Source organism: Alexandromys fortis, unplaced genomic scaffold (genome assembly GCF_014885135.2).
Source record: "Alexandromys fortis isolate MF-2015 unplaced genomic scaffold, M_Fortis_MF-2015_v1.1 scaffold_2_1_26212458, whole genome shotgun sequence".
Lineage (NCBI taxonomy): Eukaryota > Metazoa > Chordata > Mammalia > Rodentia > Cricetidae > Alexandromys > Alexandromys fortis.
In genome coordinates this window covers 334,586-357,423 of record NW_026067930.1, presented here as the reverse complement: position 1 = coordinate 357,423, position 22,838 = coordinate 334,586, and the positions used below count along the sequence as shown (strand labels likewise).

Below are 22,838 nucleotides of genomic sequence, written 5' to 3'. Positions count from 1 at the left end.
TACTACACTCTCAGACTCTCAACCATGGTGCTGATACAAAATGCCAACAGTTAAACTTTCCACTTCCACTTCCACAGTGGAAGTAAACAAACAGTTACACTTCCACTTACCCTAGAAGAACTTAAGGCTCCCAGAAAAGACATTTCTCAAAATATTGGATAAAATGGCTTACAAAAATTTAATAAAAATTGTCTCTTTAAAATGCCTTGCAAGAAAAGTCAGCAAGATGGCTTAGCAGGTAAGGATGTCTGTCACCAAGCCTATCGACCTGAGTTTGGTCCTTAGAACTCTAGAACTCCCATGTGGGAAGGACAGACACCAGCAAGTTGTCTCTGACCTCCACACATGTGTGTGCTTACACACACACACACACACATTTTGTAAGTAATCTCATAATCATCACTAGGTTAAAATAAAAAACAAAAACAAAACACAAAACATAGTCATGGATATAAGTCACTCATGAATAATTTTACAAATAATTACTGCTTTCTATTACCATGTCTTCTATAAAGATTCTTTTAACCAAAAAGGAAATATCAGTCAAAATTTGGTGTCAAAATCTTTCCCTGTAATTTTAAATGAAATTAATATCTCTTTTTATGACTGTAAGTCTCACACACTTTTAAGTAATTAACTAATTGGAGACAGTCTTACTACATAGACTGGTCTGGCCTTGAAGTCCCAATCCTTTCTCAGACTCCCATATACTGTATTACAAGTATATATGACTACACCTAGCTCAAGCTATACTTTTTAAAAACCGTATCCTTATTAATAACTATCTGCTAACTTCTGAATTGGCTAAATAGGGAATGTTATTCTGACATCTGAGATCGATAGCCCCTTTAAAAGGAAAATTTAAAGGGTATGATGAGAATAATATGAAAATTTTTACTGTTAATTCAACTATCATTTTCAAAATAGTATTTCTAAAAGTAAGTTCAAATGAGAATCTTGTGTGGGTGAGTTGATTTTTTGGTAAAGGTGTTTGCCACCAAGTTTGACAACCTGAGTTCAATTCCTGAGAAGGCATGGTGGAAGAAGACAACCAAGTCATCAAGCTGTTCTCTGACCTCCACCCATGTATATGAATGAGAATGCTCATACACATAGGCGTACACACACACACACACACACACACACACACACACACACACTATCAGCCAATCAATAATTTTGATTTCCCATTCAGGATGAGTTGAGGCAAGTCTCAGAGGCTAAATGACAAGCAGGTTCTTGCCAGTAAGGTGGTGGCATGTTATAAAATGAAACAGAAAGATGATACTTTAATGGGGAAAAAGATATTATAGCAAACTTTTGATAAAGACATGATACTTAATAATACTGAGTATACTAATATGCTAAAGCATATTATATATGAGTATATAATACATTAAATACAATATACTGATATTTATACGAATTAATACAATTAGTCTAGGACAGTAAAGGTTCTGGAAACTGTATTTTCTTTTCTATGAAGATTAACTTAAAGAATTAGGTAAAATGGGTCAAGACAACAGAAGATTGAATGGAACAATCAGTAGTATCTAGTATCTTCCATTTGTGTGCGTGTAAAAGTGATAAAAACACTCAGGCGACTCTAGAGGAAAGAAGTAGGAGGGAGGTGTGAGGACAAAAGCAGAGACCGACCCAGTTCACCTTAAGGAAACTGTGTCTACTTTCCAGGAACCAACATGGAGTTGAAAGTACCGCAAGGCCAGCAACATAATCAAACAGCAGAGGAATCTGGACTCAGATTGGAAATCTCTCTGTACTCTAGACTTATTAGGTTGCATGACCTCTAGAATCTCAAAGTTTTATGCAATAAGGGCGATGGGGGAGACAGACATACACTGAACTACCTCAAGCAATCATAATTCACATTTGTCAATGCGGTATGTATACATCAGTACAAAGTAGGTGTGTAAAATGAAGTTCTTTTAACGACAGTCATTACTGGTGGCACTTAACAAGAATGTTGGACATAAACTCTTTGGGTTTACTCAAATTCCAATGTTGCCAGATTCAGTGAGTTCATTTAGGTAAAGTGCTGAGAAGGGTATCTGAAAATGACATCACATAGTTGCATAATGATTAGCTACTATAATGACTGTTCTAGACAACAGGAAGGGAAGACTACTTATGAGACTCCTGCCGTCGTGGAGTTTGGGGGACGAGGAGAGAGACAACAGACAATGACAGGCACTAAGACCAGTGGCAAGAGGATGAAAGATGGTGGAGAACAGGAGCAGGCAGAGAGAGTCACAGGCACAGTCCCTTGAAGAGAAGGGTGGGGTGGGCAGAGGTGGCTCAGACTCACAGAGCACAGCAGCAAGGTGAGAGGGAAAGGCCTGGCAAGAAAGAGCAAGGTGCTTCAAGGAAACAGAGAGGGACCAGTACCACCAGAGGAATCTGGGTGACAGAGATGAGGCTGGATACACAGGTTCCTGATTGTGCAGCGCTTTGGGGAACTGGAATGGACATGGGATTTTACTTGGGATTCTAAAAGGTTTAAATTCAGAACTGACAAAATCAGACTATGATTTTAGGTGATTAACCCTGGACAGTGTCCTCTAAGGAATTAAATGACTCCAAGGTTTCCTGAATTTAATCATTCCAAAAGTAACAGAGGAACACTCAGAATCTGGAAGGAAATGGGTATGATGCTCCACAGTGGAAGGCTGCAGCATTCTGACTGCTCACAAGAGGCCGAGCATCTGAGCTCAAGAACAAAGGCGCTGCAGTCCAAACTGCAAAGAGTTTTCTGGTAGGAAGCCCCATGACTGGGACTGGCAGAGCTCATGTGCAACCTATGCGGTCAAAACGTGCAAGGAAAGAACTGACAGTGGTTTTAGAATGTCAGGGGACACTGAGTGAGGTCTTGTGGCTCTAGAATCAAACATGTACAGTAGTTCCCTGAGACTGGGGTCAGCGGAAGGAGATCTTGAGTGACAGCATGAACATCACAAATAGGTTTTCCATGAGACAACCTAAAGAAAGGCATTACATCATGAGCGGTTAAAAGCTGAGCAGTTCACAAACCACAGGTCAGAAAGAGGCTCCCGATAGCCATCTGTACAATGTGACTTTGCAGTTTCTGAAGGTAGAACACAACCATGGAGAGGGCTGTCATTACCTTCCAGCATAAGCTGGCTTCTAGCAATGCAGGCTTCAACAGGAAGCGGTCAAACACCAAGCTTTCTCAGTCTCAACTTCCAGACTCAGTAGTAAAAGGAAAAATTAAAGTGGGAAGGGACAAAAGAAAAGAGGGGGTATGGGATGGAGGCGAACACACTTATAGCCTCACAGATGCCGAGATTTGTAACAGCCCCATTTATGGAATTCTGGGTACCTTCCAGGAAAGATAAATAACTTTTAGAACAGTGATAGTTTTTAATAGTCAGTCTTGGTCTTAGTAAGGAAATGGTTAAAACTGAAGTTATGATCAGTGTAGAGGAATTCAGAAAGAAACAAAATCAATGTAAAAAGTATAGCGTTTTCTCTTTCTTTCTGGTTCACTGTAAAGAAACAGAAATTTAGCCTCCAATCCACATCCCTGCCTATCCCCAAACTTTCCCCAGAATCCTGTGCAGCCCATAGAAAGTGGAAAATATGCCAAAACAAATACTGTGGGCTCCACTCTGCGGGAGGGGGGGGGGCTGAGGCTGTGTGGAAGGAGTGCAACTGGCAGGCAAGAGAATGGAATCACTTCAGACGAAGGCCACAAAATGGAGACTCAATGAAGGGCAGGACTCCCAGATTCACAGAAATGGGATGTGCTTAGCAAATTCACAGACCAGATAGATTCCCAACAACAGTCCATTTCAGAAAGCACAAACCCAAAGGGGAAGGGAAACCGAAACAAAGCAAACATACCTGATGTCTTATCTGCCTTTAATTAGAGCATAAAATATCCCCTCCCACTCCTCTCCTCCCAACTACCCTGAACGCAGAGGGTACAGCTCAGGTGAAAGACTCAGGCCTTCCAGCTACAAAGGGGGAGATAGCAGACAATGGAGCTGGTGATTCATTACAAAAGAATACACTCTAGAGCAGCCTGCTGCCACTTGGGCTAGGGGAACTATTTAAAGGAATAGCAACCTCCTTCCTAACATCCCTTATTCCTAACACCTTCTCTCCTCCTGGTTCTGATGGAAAACAGATTTTGAAGAAAATGCCAGCAAAGCACTGAGCTGTCCAAGAAAGGGAGGGCCCTTGTGTTCCATAGAAGTTGGCAGTCTCACATCGTTGTGGAGTAAAACATCTGCTTTCAGGTTGTGCTGTAAGCTTTTCCCCTTTGCCTGATAAACTTCCCCCCTCAACAATGAACAGAAATTGTGTCTTGCTAAATGTTTTTTTAAACGAATTAGGGAAAAATGGTTTTCAACCTTGCTTTTCTAGTTTACACATATTATGGGAATGATATTCTTTTTCCTTTTGTCCCACCTTGCTTTTCTATAGATAGGACAAGCACGATCTTTAATATGTCAATCTAGTTAAAGACTTCAGTCAAAAATTTCTGTGACGTGAACATGAACAAGAGATAAAAGTATACTTAAGTGTCAATTGAGCATGTATGGCTACTGCTGCATGAAAATTTTGCCACTAAAATACTATTTTTACTAAAATGCCAAGTTCTATTTATTGTCAGTAATAAAGTTGTTAGCTAGTAAAACAAAAAAGGTCATATAAAGCTATAGTTTATAGTATATATAATAATTACTAAGCATAGACTGTGCAAAAAGGAATTACTAACAAAATGCTTTCTTCCACCCAGTGATGGGGATGAGGGACAGGCAGGAGAGTCTAAGGCAAACCAAGGTGTGAAGTGACCAAACATCTTATCACCTTTCCACAGCCTGATTATGATACTCAGTATGGCAATAGCCATTTTAATTCTGACAGTGACCCCTGACCAACACAGTGACAGTGAAAACACTTAGGTGACAGGGCATTATCAAATGTTTGGATTTGCTGTCTGGCTCAAAACATCCAAACCTATACAACAAATTCAAACAAACAAACAAACAAAAAACAAACCACAGGATAGACCAAAGATTGGGCCCCACTTACTATTTCCTTTGACTTTTAGATTGTAAACAACCATCTCCATGACTTTCAGGTAGATGGTGAAGACACTGAAATAAACCCCACACAATTCTGAATTTCACAGATCCTACTGTATGAATTCAACATGAGAAAACGAGTTTTCTTTCCTTCAGCGCTTAGTACATCTGAGAAAACAAAGATTAAATTTATCTGTTGGACTCCTAATCATTAAAAAAAAGTTCCTTCCCAGGTTCCATTTATTTGTTCAACCTTGTTCTTAAAATTATACTTTCCATATATCTGATGATTAGGAGCACAACACAGAGTACAAACAAGCGTGCACATTCTAACTTGTCACACACATTTCAATGTTTCTAAAACTGCCAAGAGGTAATTCTCCATGAGGCCACAGAAGTCTGATCCTAACAGCTCCTGTTCAGATGACTCCTCCACTGGTTCTACAATGCGTGCGAGAGCTGCAGCATTGAAAGCCTTCCACAGAGCCGAGAGTGGCTGTTCTCTAACACAGCTCCTCGGTGGAGACTTGGTATGCACTCAGGTGAAGTAAGTAACAGCTCACACGGGCTTCGGAGAGAATCAAGACATGGAGATTTTTGACAAAATAAAGTGGTATTTCAAAAGCATTAATTAGCTTTTAAGAAGTATTAAAAAATAAGAGTTTTCTCCCCTTTCCAAAGGAGGAATTTCTTGACAATTCCCCAACTTAGATTTGGAGAAAATCTTCTTGGAAGGATTTATCTTTTAAAATTTCCCTATTCTCTGGATCAGGATAGATTCCTCCCTACAGGTTTCCCTCCTTCAAAACGGCACTGCAGGGCATTATATAACATTTAACTAAACAGAGCTCCAGCACCGAAGGCGATGCCTATCGGATAGCCTGCTGCCTCTCGCCCTCCGGTGGTGACTCTGAGAGGAAAAAAGAGGGGAGAGAATACAAAAAAGGGGCAACATCCTTAAAAGGAAAGCCCTGTCCAGTGAGGGAAGCCTGGGGTGAACTGATCCCAAGTCTAAGACTAAAGGGTCTGAAAGTCCCATCATAAAAATGATGTCCTCTGATATGGAACAGCCTCACCACTTTCTCCCAAGCCACACACAAGGAAAAGGGGGTAAAGGAGCATACTGTAGGGTGACAACCAGAAAAACATCCCTGCCAGGAATGGAACAGCAGCCACCTTTCCATTTGTCGGGAATGACTTGCTAAAATGCAGAGTAGACACTGCTTGACACAAGCAGAGAGGCAGAGAGAAGGGGGTGGGGAGAAGAGACAGAGATGGAGATCTTCCATTTCCTACTCCATCTCCTTCAAATGTCGTTTAAAGCGGCAATTGTCACTTATGTACACATTTATCCGGTCAGGAAAAGCAGTACCTGCCTCTGCTACACCAAGATGCTCCATGGGTTCCTATGGAAAACATCATTTACCAACGACAAAGCCACAGAAATGAAACATTCTTTCCTAGCCTTCATTTTTGATCGTCGGTTTAGAAAGAAGGCAGCAAACTGCAATTCCACAGCCAAGCCTGAGAAACCCCAGTGAATCAGCTTTCCCAGTAACACAAATTTTTCTGCAATTCTTAAAAGCAAGTCACTCCCTCTCCCCTTTCTGGCAGTCTACAAGAATCTCTTCCTACCTCTGCAGTCTCTCTCCCTCCCTCTTCTCAGAACCAAGACAAAGAGGTAGACAAATCCCCACAGGCTCCTTCCTGAGCTACAGCTGCACGCTACAGGAAACTGGGATCGGCTATGGAGCCCCGGGAGGGGACGAAAGGACACCGATATAGTACACATGTTCGGAGGACCAATACTTCAGCTGATAACAATAAATCTGCCTTTTAAAGAAGATGATCCTCATTAAAACTTGGCTGGCTATACTCCACCCCAAGACCTCCCTGCAGATCCCTGAGACAGAAATGTGTGGAGGACGCACAAGTCTTACCTGAGTTACCATTTTCTTTTTCTCCATAAACCAGAAGAAGCAGAAAAAAACTAGCTGGAAGCCGCCGTAGTGAGGCACACCTCCGTGGCTCTCTGCCACCCCGTCCCCAGCTAGCTGGCGAAGGGCGGGTGACTGGCTTCCCTTTATTCGTTTTCCTGCCTTTCTCTTTCTAGTGTTTCTTCCTTTCTTTTCTCTTCCTCTCTGGCAGTCTCTCCCCCTCCTTCTTTCTCCAGCTCCCTCCCATATCTCAGGCAGATGGCTGAAGGAAGCCCCACCCCTGAATGCCTAAGGTAATTAATCAGAGTAGAGCCCCACCTCTTCCTCCTCCCCCACCCACCCCTCCCAGCAGGCTGACAGCTCCCAACTCCAGAAGCAGGCTTGCTGGAGAATAGGCAGCTTGGCCTGTGCTTTACTGTGCGCACGCGTGTGTGCATGTGTATGTGTCTCGAGCACATACGGCAGAAGGAGGGGGAGAGTGAAGGGGACAGGCGCCATGTGCTGGCATATTATAAGGTTGTGATGGTGATATTAATTATATTTCTCTAGAAGCACTTACCACAACTTATTACAGTTAATAGAGATTTAAGAGATTAAGGCCATGAATATCTGATAATAAAAAAAGAAATGAAAGCTAAGTTTTCCTCCACTGATGGACATTTATAGATAAGAGTGGGTCTAGTGAAAGGTGTGGAGCAAACTGCTGCTCAGTGACTAGCAGGAAGGTTTTTAAGGACAGCAATGCACAGAATGGTGCTGGAAGCCAGAGGCAATGTAATGAGGGCACAGGACTAGCAGAGAAGGGAGGTCAGTTACATGCCTATTTTTTTCTCCTCTAAAAACCCTGGAGATTCTGAAAAGGTGTCATCATAAATCTCAAGGTGTGCACATCTGACTGCTGATGCTCAGGTTAACGAGAAGTGCTTTTCCTGCTTCCTCAATGGTGTTTCAGCTATAGTGAAAAAGAACTTTTCTCATATACCTGCAACGGCACTTCGTCATTACTGCAAACAGTTACTACAGAGCTCCAAGAACACAGCAGCTCAGGAGAATGTTTACTCCATACAAATGCTTCTTTTAAGTCCTCACATTTAAAACTCAAATACAAAAGCCTCAGTGATGAACTGGGCAGGAGGGTTCATCTCGTTCTGTCCTTTAGTAGTGATCTCAGAGGAGAAAAATATCCATTGAATTTTGAACATAAATTTCATCATCCCTATAGAAAGCCTCAAATTATGTGAGTATTTGATAAATTTAGGAATTTTGCTAATTATCTCATAAATTTAAGATTTTTATGTGGATTCTGACAAGATTCTGTTCTAAAGATTACACATTTTAGTTCGACTATATTCACTGAAATTTAGAAGAGATCAATTACAAAATTAGCTTATTTTAAAAAATACTCAAAACTATAAGTCTGTAATCACAATAGTACAGGTTCTTGCTGTTTCCACCAGGACTGTCTGGCACAATGTAGAACCAGGCTTTTTAAATCTAACACACCACCACCATGTTCTCTCAACTGCCAATTTTTTAACAATTCCAAACAATGTACAGACTACAAAACCATGAACAAAATCTGGAGACTATAGTCAGGGCAGTGTACTCATTGCATGATAGGGCAGAAGTTGTCCTGATACTTTTCAGATATAAAGAAGTATGTGCAAAAGAATAATCTTGAGCTGAAGAGATGGCTCAGTAATTTAGAGTGTGCACTGTGCTTTGAAGAGGACCTGAGTTCAGTTCTCAGCACCTACGCTGGGCAGCCCCAGGTGACTTGGCACTCTCTTCTCAATTCCGCTGACACCCATACACATACACCTTTTTTTCAAAGGATGGGGTCTTCAAGTACTACACTAAGCAAACAAAAATGGGAGAGGAGGAGTAGACCACAAAATTAACACCTTAATGAACATACTGAAGTCTGAACATCCAGGGCTTTTGGAATGTACAACCAAATGACATTAAAAAATTTAAAAGGCAAAGAAAGAAACAAAGAAGGGGTAAACAAAAGCAGAATGTGGCAATGCACGCTTGCAATCCTTCCTGTACTTTTAAAAAAAAAAGGTCATATTTATAAAATAATTGTGTTTTCAGCTTTCATACAAAATAAACCTGTAGGTAGGTCCCTGCATAGCACGTTTTAAAACCATCAGGTGATCATACTACCCTTGACAAAAGACAAAAGCACCAGAAAAGCTACTTGGATACTTGGGTGTGATTTCAGTCCCCTACTATAAAAAAAAGGGGGGGGACTTTTTAAAAAATAATAATAATAAAAAAAAGGGAAATGAAAGGTCCCCATAAACAAAAGTGTCGGAAAAGGATAAAGGTTTCACAGGCCCAGAAACTTAAAGGATTAGTATTTTAAACTCCAAATAATAGGCTTATAAATTCATTATCACAAGGGACAGTATAAGCTAAAATAAAATATGCTGAGATGATTTCTATAGCCTCTGAACAATAGGATCACCGTGACCACTGGCTGGTGGTATTCTGAAGTATGTCCCTGACTTTAAAAGCTGACAGACAGGACAATTTGCTCTTTGGCGCCCAAGAGATAGAGGAGCAATTGAACTGCCTGAATCTGACCCAGGAAAACAACTGAAGTCCCTGGTGGCTGAGTGTACCAAGGAAAAGTTCCTTTGACAGTTTGCTGTTGTCTCTCTCTTAGAAGAATAGGGAGGTGGGTATCTGAACAGAGTGCAACGGTCAGCTAAAGAAGATCATGTCTACCCGGTGCAGGAGCCACTGGCTTTCAGAGGTATGCCTGGCTGTGGGAGGCACTCGGAATATTTGCTGAATAAACAGACACAGGAAAGGGCACTTTGTGTCTCAATTTCTTGACCATTTCCTTGGCATTTCAGTCTTCAGAACCTTCTATGCTGCTCAAGTGAAAGTCATCTCAGTGAGTCACTGAGGAGTTCCAGGTGATGACCAAATTCAACAGACATGTCATATCTTTTCTGACATTTCTGTGCCATCTGGAATCCCGTTTTTGGGAAATTCACCCTTAGCTTCAAATTTTGCTTCATCTACTGTCACCCTGCCAGTCACAGCCAGTCTTGGTGCTGCTGTTGCTGGACCTCAGACTGAATACAGCTGTCCCTTGGCAGAATTCCAGGCAATGAGGTTCCCTCAGCTGTTTACCCATCTCAAAATGGGGGGGGGGGGGAGAGAGAGAGAGAGAGAGAGAGAGAGAGAGAGAGAGAGAGAGAGAGAGAGAGAGGGAGGGAGGGAGACAGGAAGAGAGGGGGACAATATACCAGTTTCTTCTAATTTTTCTTGTTCTCCATTCACTTCCTTCCTCGGCACTCCCTTAATGTTGCTACTGCGTGAGGTACTGTCCTCAGTCTCCTTTTAGTGAAACTCTGGTTTATCCTCCCAAAATGCACAGCTCCTCACACCAGCACCCTGGTGGAAATATGTCTTCTGTGCTTTTCTGTGCAGAGAGGAGCCAGGTGCTTGGAAAAGCCCAACTCTTGCAGGCAGATCTGTCTAGCAGACCTGTCAGAACCACAGTTCCCATCCCTCTAGCCCTCTGTCACATTTTGCCACAGAGCAACTAGTTAGTTCAATGCTGTTTCTATTCCGACCCTTGAAAACAGCTTCCTATTTGTGAATCCATTCTCCAAGGCTTACTTACAGAAATCCTCACCCCTGAAAACATTTCCTGATTTATTTATTTATTTATTTAATTTTTTTTTTTCAAGACAGGGTTTCTCTGTGGCTTTGGAGCCTGTCCTGGAATTTTTTTTCATTTCCTGATTTAATTGCTTTCCACATCCCAGTTAGTCACCCAACATCTGTGTGCACACTTTACCTTGGCATAGATCAGGGACAAAAGCCTCTGCATACTTCTGACTACACTGTAATCATCCGGAGGGTAGAAATCATGCTGTAGATCACATCTCAGTTCTTACCAGTGCCTGGATGAACTACCACTACTACTACTACCACTACCACTACCACTACCACCACTACCACTACTACTACTGCTACTACTGATGATGATGATGCTTGCTCAACTCAAACGATGGATTAATCTGTTTCTAGACATTATGTAGGCATACTTTGCTAAATAAGAATGGAAAGTATCACTGAGTAGTAGTGGCACACACCTTTAATCCCAACACTCAGGAGGCAGAGGCAGGTGGATCTCAGAGTTTGAAGTCAGCCTGGTCTACAGAGCAAGTTCTAGGACAGTCAGGGCACATATAGAAATCCTGTCTCAAAAAAAGAAGAAAACAAAACAAACAAAAAAAAAACACAAACAAAGAAAAAACAAAAAAGAGGGTGGTGGTGGTAGAAAGTAGCTTGGTAGTTACTGAAGTACTATGAAAGCATTCCTTCTAAAAATATATTTGGTGGCGCACGCCTTTAATCCCAGCACTCAGGAGGGAGAGGCAGGCGGATCTCTGGGAGTTCGAGGCCAGCCTGGTCTACAAGAGCTAGTTCTAGGACAGGAACCAAAAAGCTACAGAGAAACCCTGTCTCGAAAAATCAAAAAAATAAAAAAATAAAAAAATATTTTCACACTTACAAATTTATTTCAGTATCTTTTAGAACACTGATCTGGAAAGATATGTAAAAGATAAGGTGACAAAGATTTTTATTTTCTCCTTCATTAGAATACTTGAGACTGTAGACAGAATACCTGCTAATTAGAAACTCACTTCATGTTGGCTGTGGGGAGTGTACACCTTTAATCCTAGTTCTGGGGAGGCAGAGGCAGGTGGATCTCTGTGAGCTTGAGGTCAGCCTGTTCTATAAGAGCTAGCTCCAGGACAGCCAGAGCTGTTATATAGAGAAACCTTGTCTGGGGGAAAAAGCAAAGTAAACAAATCTCTTCACATACTTCTTTATAATTTTATGCTTGTGACTCAACTTCCCTACTTCCCACCCACACACCAGCTATGCTATAAAAGGAGATCCAGAGTCTGGAAGCAGGGCCTCATACTTTCCCAGGCTGCCTCTGACACCCAAGTGAAGAGCAACAAGGAAACCTTGTTAGCACAAAAGCCCTTTACAGCATGCCCCTACAATAACCCTAAGTGACAATTTATTCCTACATGGGATACCTTTCCAGAAGCATCTCAAGATATGACTTCAATGTCCTCCTTTGTTCCAACATTCCTTTCAATATAAATTAATTCTATAATTGCCAGCTGCTTTTTCCCTGTATTGCAGGATGCAATCAATACAGTCAATTTCAGAAAAATGGATAAGAGTAGATTTTAAACCTTATACATTTATATACTCACAAATTCTTCACATTTACTTCTTACACCCCCAAATCCAACCGTTAGAAAAGAACATTTAAAAATGTACTAACACCCTGGTAAGGCCAGATAGATCAAAACCTATTACTTCATTAACTACAATTTGGCTTTAGGTAACTTATTCATATCTTATAATAAATATTTCAACCTTAAACAATTTGAGTCATTTACACAACTGAAATGATGTCTACCTCCTTCCATGACAAATGAAGGAGAAATTTCTCAGATCAATACTAAAAGGGTGCAATGTAAACAAATGTGTCAATACTAAATTATCAAGATAAAACATGATTAAACTGAAAACCAAAATGTGCTCTTTTTCTAACACTAAAATATGCCTCGTGTCTCTAACTAAATTACTAGAGACTATACAGACTTTGCTGTCACTTTATCTCTGTGTCTGGCATAGGTAACTGGCACATGGGAAGTACTTTTAAAAAGGTACAATAAACTAATTCAGGATGAGAAATTAAAGAATGTGTATATGTATGTGTATCACTATATGTCATCATTTCTTGGAGAATCACAAAAGCAGAGGCACTAAAATTCATGCTCTAGTGCACTCCCACACGTATCTTAGTATCAATGCTATCTTTTGCAGAGGTAACTCTGTCTTATCCTTCCATAAGTCAAACATCCTTGGGCTGCCCTTGGCTGTCTAAACCCTCCAATTAGTACATTTAGTTGCCTCCAGTGATTTAAGACCCTGCTTCCTCTTCCTCTAACCGCCTCACTACTAGTGGGTGATAGGACAGAACTCTGTAACATTTTTCACTAAGAAACAATTGTGACAATAAATAACACCCTAATTTGCAACAATAGCTACATTTTAACTATCTAGTCAGAGGTGGTAGTTATTTAATCTAAAACCACTTACAAGAATTTCAGAGCCTGGCCCCTGGTTAATCCCAGCCCTAGGAAGGGAGAGACATGTGGATCTTAAAGTTCAGGCCAGCCTGGTTTTACATAGCAAGTTTTATAGTACAATACTGTCTAAAATAATAAAATAACTAAATAAACAAAGGAGAAAGAATGGGGGAATGTATTTCATGACAGGGTTTCTCTGTGTTACAGCTCTGGCCATCCTGGAACTAGCTTTGTAACATGGCTGGCCTCAAACCCAGAGATTCACACACCTTTGCCCCCCAAGTGCTGGAATTAAAGGTGTTAGCTACTATAGCCTGCTAGGAGAAAGAACTACTTTGGATATAATTTCTCTTCTTTTTTCTGGGCAAGGAAACTCAGTGTCTCTTAAACCCTTCTCTAGCAAGCCTCTATCTTGTTTAACTTACCTGTACTTTTAAACTGATTGGATTCTACAGGAATTATAACTAATAAAATAATAAATTTCAATTGCACGGTTTTAGCCAGGCATTACTTTATTAACATTAAGAGTAATGAAAGGTCAAGTATATGAAATACTTTACTGACTTCTGTTGAAGAGAACTCTTCTTTGTTTCATTATCCCAACATCAGCAAATCTAGAAATACTCAATTAAAAACAGATATAAATCTTATTGAAAAATACTATTCAGTCACATCCTTAAGCGTTTTTATTAGTACACAACTCCAAGTATTATGCATTGAGTTGTTTTTTTTTTATGTTTGTAAATATATTTCTCATTTGTCTACTTAATGTGCATTGAGTTTTGATTAAAACAAGTGTAATAATATAATAGAAGCTTAGGGGAAAAAAAGCGTTTTATAGTCAGTGTAAGAGTGTGTAGCAAGAGTTTCAGGACCACCAGGACAACCACAGAGAAACCCTGTCTTGGACCAAAAAAAAAAAAAAAAAAAAGTATATGGAGCAAACAACCATTTATCACTCATTTACAAATACACAGAAAGCTATTCCATCAAAATGTTAATAAATATGTTCATAAAATATAATCCTTCATGCAAATCTATTTTTTAAATATCCCATTAGTTTACTGGAGAGGCAGAATGAAGAAACATTTTTAGTTTTAACCTCTCATTTCCTTTATTTCTTAGCTATCTTAATTTTAGATAGAATAAACCTACAAACAGAGTAAGGCCAGGGAAATACAGTTTAAAATACTAAACCCTGTATTCACCAATAATAAATCTGAGTGAATAATATTTAGAATATCAATTCATCTTATCACAAATGAACCAAAGTTTTACTGCTCACAGCTTTTATTCAACTGTATCAAAGTCTGAAAAGAATCCTTTTTCACCGAGTGATCTTATGTATCTCACAGATGTATCTCATGAGCCCCACCAGTATTTACTCTTAAGATTTGCTTCTAGTCTAGTCTCATGACACGTCCAGTCTTAATGGGTAGAAAGACAATACCCTGATGTGTCAGTAAAGAAACAGTCCACGGGTAAATGAAATTTATAAATGCGGCAAACCTCATTATGACGAATGAAATGTACAACTGCACTTTATCTAAAAACTCAAAAATCATGGAAAAGGCTATGTGCTTCCAATAAAACACCAAGATCAACACGTCAGGAGACAGAATGCAGAGAAACAGACTACCACTTCTGCAGGGTTCTAAGACTGGGTCCTTGAGAAGGAGTTTACCAGGCCCTAAACTTCCAGTAAGACCTCTGGGAATGAAGGTGGCTGGGGTTAAGATCCTGGCCATCTTTTTTAACTCTGTGCATCTCTGCTCAACCTGCAACTTAGGTGAAGGTTATTAGAACTGGCAACTAAAAGGACAGTAATTAAAGATCATAAAATATCTGTAATTCAGAATAATTCAAACAATCAACAAAAATGAAGTTCTTTGAGCATGGGTATATAGACTGACTACCACAGTGGGGCCAGGATCCAGAACTGTTCCCCATTTACTCTCTGTCCTGCTACCAGTCAAAAGGCATTTACACAATGTAATATGCTTTAGAATGGCTGAATCTTTTCTGGTTCTGGGTTTCAACAAGTTAACAATGAAAATGTCACTAATTCTACCACAAAATAATTGAAAATGTTAGGCTAAACCAAATTAAAATAGCCTAGGCCTGGCCTTGATTATGTATTACCTTTCTGAAAAATACAGTAACACTTGGAGACTGACACCCATACCTCCAAAGAGCCTGAAGTTTATTCTATCATGGTGGCATTATAAATATTACATCTATACTGTCTCCTCATTCTGTCTCCTCAGTCTCTAAAGCTCCAGAATTTCTAAAACTGAAAAGCCAACCACTCCTGCTCAGTTATCATAACTATTAAAATCAGATCTCTTACTACAGCAAATTAGCCCCTCAAAAAACAAAACAAAGAAAAAACCACCACCACCACCACCACCACCACCAAAACCTTGAGAAATCTATCCCAAATGGCACCAAGTCAAATGATAGAAAGCCTGTACTCTTCTATCACAACACTTTCACGTCAATCAAATGGTGTTTGGAAAACAAATCATAACCCAGCTTACCTGGACAAGAGGATACTGATAATCCATGCAATATACACCATACATAGCAGAGGAAAAGAGGCTCCAGATCTGGACAGCACAAAAATCACCTTAAGTTTTTGTCTTGGCTGATGTGTCCTGTCCAAGGGAACTAAAAGCACCCTCAAAAAGAGAAGAAAAAAATTCTTGTCCTATTTTCCAGTCTACACAGATAGCTGTGCTGGCTCAGCTGGTGAAGTTAGAGTTTGGTTCAGACTAATAGGATTCAGCAGTATACATAAGAGATGTTCAAAGAAAGCAAACCGCTGCAACTGAGTTAGCTGTACACACTAAAGACAGCACGAGGGATTGGTTTTTAGCTGACAACTCCACCAGAAAGCCAAGAGGCAGAAGATGATAGCCAGGGAAGAGACCTCTGGCTCCTTAAAGTGGCAAACAAGGGCAGAAGCACAAGAGCCAAAATAATATGGTGCAGGCTGTGTGTCAAAGGGAATACTCGCAAGCTAGGACATGGAAGGATAGTGGGACTGTATTATTTCTCTAGCCCTCCCTTGGGCAGGAATGTGCGTGCATGTGTACACACACACACACACACACACACACACACACACTCCCTTCTCACTGTCTCCAGCAGAGACAGGTGTTAGGATTAACAGCATAAAAGCCAAGCCATGGAAAGAACTGGCAGAAAAGCGCCACACTGATACATGCAGTAAAGGGTCCCTTTCATGATACTGTATGTTTCTGTATCATTTAACACGCAGCCCCCTCCTGCTTCAACAGGAGCTAGGACAGCTGGCAGGATCAGCTAGAAAAGAGGAAGGTGGCCCCAACTCTGAGCAATATGAATCCACTGGAGGCTTGCAAATATGCAGGGCGTACTCTCAGCTGTTCCAGTCAAACTTGGAGGGATTAACTGTGGCTGCCTGTAAAGAGATGGGGGTGGAGAGGTCGCTACAGAAAAGCAGTTGCTTTTTTCCTTTTAGGAAGCAGCTTCACCCACCCTGCCATTGTTTGCACACACATGTGCACACATATTTCTGTAACTGATATTAAAAGCAGTAACAAATACAGACAGGTGTGAGGTTAGTTAGCAGCCCACAGCAAACTGAGTTGGCTTTCATCTACAATCGAGCCAGCTAAGTAGTCATTAGAAAATAACACACAATGCACAAAAGTGAAAATAAATGGCTCATACAGATATACCGGTAAAATTATTCCTCTTAAGAAATATCCTATTTGGGACAAACATTCAAAAATTCATATGATAATTCTAAGTTTGTTTCAGTGTTATGACCTCCTAATCTACTAAGGCAGAGTCAGTAATGCTAGGACATGCCTTCATGGGGTTGGCGAGGTTGAGTGTTGAGGGCCTGCGCTAGCATGGCTGTTCCCACATATCTTCAGTGCAGCCTTCTATGACCATTGAAGTTAAGTGCAAGAGTGTCCAGGAGAGGGGCTGGAGAGATGGCTCAGTAGTTAAGAGCATTGCCTGCTCCTCCAAAGGTCCTGAGTTCAATTCCCAGCAACCACATGGTGGCTCACAACCATCTATAATGAGATCTGGTGCCCTCTTCTAGCATACAAACATACATGGAAGGAATGTTGTATACATAATAAATAAATAAATAAATCTTAAAAAAAAAAGAGTGTCCAGGAGAAACTGTTCTTTAAGGTTCAAATTGCACTGACACATCTAGAGATGGTCTTCCAGGTACAACATGTACCCTAAATCAATCAGATTACAAGGACCATACAAAATACTAGAATATTCCTAGCTTGGCAGCACTAATTCTCTATTAATTACAAATGAGAATCAAAAATAAACCAATTCAGCTTGGCAGAGATAGCACACACCTTTAATCCCAGTTCTCGGGAGGCAGAGGCAAATGGGTCTCTGTAAATTTGAGGGCAGTCTGGTCTATAGAGTGAGTTCCAGGATAGCCAGAGCTACATAGAAAAACCTTATCTCCGGGAGGGGAGGCAATCCATTCAATGTAGTTAAAACATCTGGTATGATGGGGGCATGCTTGTAAATCCCAGCTACTGAAAATCTGAGGCAAGAAGATCAGAGTTCAGGCTGGAGAGATGGATCAGAGGTTAAGAGCATTGCCTGCTCTTCCAAAGGTCCTGAGTTCAATTCCCAGCAACCACATGGTGGCTCACAACCATCTGTAATGAGGTCTGGTGCCCTCTTCTGGCCTGCAGGCATACACTCAGACAGAATACTATATACATAATAAACAAACAAACAAATAAATAAATCAGAGTTCAAGGCCCAAATGGCAAAGGACAGCAAGATCACCTAGTCCCATACCAAAAGACAATTATTTACATCTACTCTACATAAGGTATTACGCTAAGTACTAGAGAAATGAGTAGCAACAACCTGGTGCAAAACATATTGAAGGTACAGGTGAAGTAAGGGGTGAAATACCGCCGCAATACAAATCTAAGCACCGTGAGCAGCTCAGCACATGTGGACTAGTACTGCTAAAAGGCTTTCTACACACACTTCCCATCACTAACCTTTGCCAACTCTGAAGGAAGGTCATCAGAGGCTCCCACCATCTTAACATTTGTCTGGCCACACCTTAAAGCCTATGATGTCCATTTCAATTGTTCTCTCTGACGCTGATCAATAACAGAAGAGGGCTGGGGTAGGTCTCAGGGAAAAGCAATTGCCTAGTATGCAGAACATCCTGGGTCCTCCTCTAAGGTAGGCGGGGCAGGTGTTTGCAATAAAAATCTTACCCAAAATATCCTCTTAAATCAAGGAATTCTATGTGACTCCAACCTCACTACATGGTATATAGAAGAGTATTTCATGACTGGTCACATGACACTTGTCAGTTAGCCCCTTAACAGAAAGCCAGGCAGTGGTGGAGCACACCTTTAATCCCAGTACTCAGGAGGCAGAGACAGGTGGATCTCTGAGTTTGAGACTAACCTGGTCTACAGAGCAAGTTCCAGGACAACCAGGGCTACACAGAGAAACCCTGTCTCAAAAAAAAAAAAAAAAAAAAAAAAAAAAAAAAAAAAAAAAACCAACCAAACAACAACAAAAGAGTGGGAGTGGGGAGAGACACTCAGAGGAACAGCAAAGGGGCTGTAAGTAGAACCCTACAGAAGTCTGAACTTCTAGAAAGCAGACAACACAAGATTAAGTGGGGCTTTGGAGTCCTCACAAGAGCCAGAACACAGAGGGCATTTGCTACTTTTCTGCAGCCCACATCCCTTAACAATGCCATGTAGCACTGGGCAGTGGTGGCTCACACTTTTAATCCCAGCACTCAGGATGCTGAGACGAGTGGATCTCTGTGAGTTCAAGGCCAGCGTGGTCTACAGAGCTAGTTCCAGCACGGGCTCCAAAGCTACAGAGAAACCCTGTCTCAAAAAATAAACAAACAACAACAACAATACACCCCACAAAAAAAAAAAAAAAAAAAAAAACAATGCCATGTAACATGTAAAGGCTGAAGAGAATGAGGATTTAGAAAACTATACTTCTCAAAGCTGGTTTGGTGACACTGGTACTAGGGTGGGCTCAATGCTGGTCAAAATAAGAAGTAGAAACCACACTGGAATATGAATTTCACCAAACTTTCTGCTTTGGGCCCAGGTGGGACTCACAGGACAGCTCTTGGCAACATCAGTGATCCACCCTTGTCTTTTCCTTTGTTGTTTTCCCCCATGCCTGCAATCAAATTATTTCCTTATGCACCCCAGAGTCTGAGTCTAAAAACGGGCCCTTTCAAGCCCTATCTTCAGCACTGACCTATAAGGCTGACTTGTGCTATGGTTTCCTCCAAGATGAAGCATTTCATCCAACAAGGAAACTCTTTAAATAAGGGGTAAATACCTCAATTGTTTCAGGAAGTCCCTAAAACCAGATTCCCTAGGCCATTCTTTCCCAGAGTAAGTAGCAAAAGCTGAGAGTACCTGTCAGATGAAAGGAAGCCGAACTATAAAGAAGACTCTGAGACCAGACCAAAACCAGCTGAGCTGCCTGAAGAGGTTTAGACCAGAGTCAGTTGGAAAGGACGCTCTCCAACCTGTAGAGCTGCCTGAAGGCTGTGCAGTGTGCTCCAGGTTTCCCAGCTGTGTGAGATGTCACCCAGGCTACCAGGGTGGGCCTTGGTGATGCAGCTGTCTTTGAGTCATTTCTGCTCCTATAAGTAACCCCAATAAAACTCACTGGCTCACCAAGTTGGACTTTGGTGGTATCCATACTTTGGTCTGTCTTGGGATCCTTTTCTGGGGTAAGCAGACATGTGTTACATCTCCCCAAGAAAACTTTTGTCACATAACAAGTTCTTCTTTCTTCCTGTGTCCAATAGCGGCTATCTGCCTTCCTGCTAAGTATAATGGCACTTCCTATGTGATCCTGGGCACATCTCGATTAGCTGCTTTGCTAAATAAAGTTCAATACCCACCCATTCATCTTGCATCATTCTCAAAATTATGCTAATATAAGTAATTGCCACAAGTTTCTAACACTGGGATTGAGTCATTTCCCACCCTAGCTCCCTCCAGCCAAGACAAACTGCAGTCTCTTTACAACCATGAGCCCAACTAAACTGTTCCTGTCAACTTGGTTCTGCTGGATATTTCGATTACAGTGAAAAGAAAAGTAGAAGAGCTACCATACCAACCATCTTTAACTTGGGTACAGGACTGAGACTGGAGCAGTACTCTAGGTGAATAAACAAAGAAGGGCAGAAAAATATCACAAGGCCAAAAGCTTGTATGATTATCTGCATGAGAGTTCTACTGGTTCTAGCATGAGACAGTTGAATATTCTTACCAAGAGAAAGGCTTCAAATGATGCCTAACCAGAACACTGAAAATCAGTGAAGAGTAGAAACATGCCTTTGCATGACATATAGGATAAAAAATGTGGGCAGTAATGAACCCGTGTATGACTGAAACATTGTGCTCAGGAATGAAAGGCAGGGCCAGCCAACTGTGAGGCAAGCCGACAACACTCTTCTTAAGTGTCTGTCTTTACTCTTTCTAAATTGGCAGAGTTTGAGAATCCCTGATCCTAAAACTATGAAATCTAAAATCTTTGATCATTGATACTGACTCAAAAAAGTTTTAGATTTAGCATTTTGTAATTCAAAATTTTGCATTAGGAATGTCCAACCAGTACAGCCTATGAAAATATTCCAAAGTCTCACAAACAGTCTGAAATCTAAAACTCTTCTGGTCCCTCACATTTTTGATAATGGGTATTCAACCTGTACTGTTAATAAGTAATACACTTTCATTTGCAGCACTGGGGAGGCAGTGCTAGGAACTCAAGGTCAGCCTGGTCTACATAGTGAGTTCCAGGACAGCTAGGGCTACATGTGAAACCCTGTTTCAAGAAAGAAAAAAGAAGAAAAAAAAAAAAAGAGGAAAGGAAGGGTAGTAAAATGTACCTATAAATAATAGCATCATAGTTACTTAAATCTTGATAGATAATATAAAGGAGTAAAAAAATAATGCTTAAGGCATTATTATTATACAAAATAACTAAAAATTAGCAAATGAAAGGCAGAGAATTTGGGGCTGGAAAGATGGCTCAGCGGTTAAAAGTATTGACTGCTCTTCCAGAGGTCCTGAGTTGAATTCCCATCAGCCCACCAGCCATATGGTGGCTCACAACCATCCACGATGAGATCTGGCACCCTCTTCCGGCCTGCAGGTATAACACTGTAAGCAGGCAGAACACTGTATACATAATAAATAAACAGATTTTTAAAAAAGAAAGAAAAGCAGAGAATTGTACAGGTGCCTCCTCACTGTGGATGGCCATCTTTTTCATCTCTCTTTGTCCTAACGCCAATGTGTAAAGGAATTTGACAGTGAGACAACTGGAACAAAAATGAGCTGTTCTACTTGAGACCCCTAAGATCAAACAACCTACTTACTCCCAGATACGAAGAGATCATTCTACAGTACCTATGCCCAACCAATCCAGTCCAACTAAAACCACCCAAATTCCTGGTCCACAAAATGCAGTGAATGAATAAGTTTCACTGTTGTAAGAAAGTAGGTTTTAGAAAAGATGTTTAGTGTTTAAATATAAAATAGCTCCTACGGCGAGGGGAGAGAAGTAACAGCAACTGAGTACTACAACTGAAACCCTGAACTGTACCAACACCTCCCTTCTTAAACTGTTCTCTCAGATGCTCTGTCACAGGACAAGATACAACCAACACAGAAAGTGGAATTGCTGCTGTGACTGACCCTGACCACACCCTGTTGTTTCAGCTTCTTTCCCCTTATTATCTGGCTTCCAGTTCCAGATTAGAGGCCATCGTTGCAGGTAAGTTTAGGTGGCAGGAACCTAGGGCAGCTAGTCCCATCTGCAGTCAATAGCAGAGAGATCATGTATACATGTGTACTCAGCTCACTCTTTCCAGGCTTACAAAATCTAGGACCCAACCCTTGGGAATCCTAGGTGGTTTCTACTTCTTATTTTGACCATGTACAATGGGCAGGTCTTTATGACTCAATTAACATAATCAAGGCAATCACCACAAATGTGTCCATTAGATAACCATCTGTCTAGACAATCCCTCATTGAGAATTTCATCCTAAATCAACTCTAGATTGCATTAAGTTGATAATTAAAAGCTATTCTATCATAAGTACATAAGCCTTTGAAACTGGTTTATCGAGAAGTTTAGAAGAATCTGAAGAAGTAGGCTACGGATTCGAGACGGCTCAGTGAGTAAGAACACTGAGGACCCAAGTTTTGATTCCTAGTTAACAGCTGTTTGAAACTGCAGTTCCAGGGGATTCAATTCCCTCTTTTGGCCTTTGCAAGCACTGCATGCATATAGTACACAAACCATACATGCCGGCAAAAATGACCCTATCCTATAGCCATACTGATGAATATCTTGCATATCACCATAGAACCTTCATCTGGCGATGGATGGAGATAGAGACAGAGACCCACACTGGAGCACCGGACTGAGCTCCCAAGGTCCCAATGAGGAGCAGGAGGGAGAATATGAGCAAAGAAGTCAGGACCACAAGGGGTGCACCCACCCACGGAGACAGTGGGGCTGATCTACTGGGAGCTCACCAAGGCCAGCTGGACTGTGACTGAAAAAGCATGGGATAAAACTGGACTCTCTGAATATGGCGGACAATGAGGGCTGC

General features: G+C 41.0%; 1 protein-coding gene across 23 annotated transcripts in view; it reads right to left on the bottom strand.

The window, feature by feature from the left end:
- Rbfox2 (RNA binding fox-1 homolog 2) overlaps nucleotides 1–22,838 on the bottom strand; it is a 235,327-nt gene that overhangs the window by 65,565 nt on the left and 146,924 nt on the right. Inside the window, exon 1 of one of the 23 annotated variants that reach the window (XM_050145390.1) lies at nucleotides 7,013–7,238. The exons of the other annotated variants lie outside the window; for them this stretch is intronic. Within the exon in view, the coding sequence (XP_050001347.1) occupies nucleotides 7,013–7,039 (27 nt within the window). The 5' untranslated portion in view covers nucleotides 7,040–7,238. Of the gene's footprint in view, nucleotides 1–7,012; nucleotides 7,239–22,838 lie in introns of those variants that run through there. 23 annotated transcript variants of the gene reach the window in all.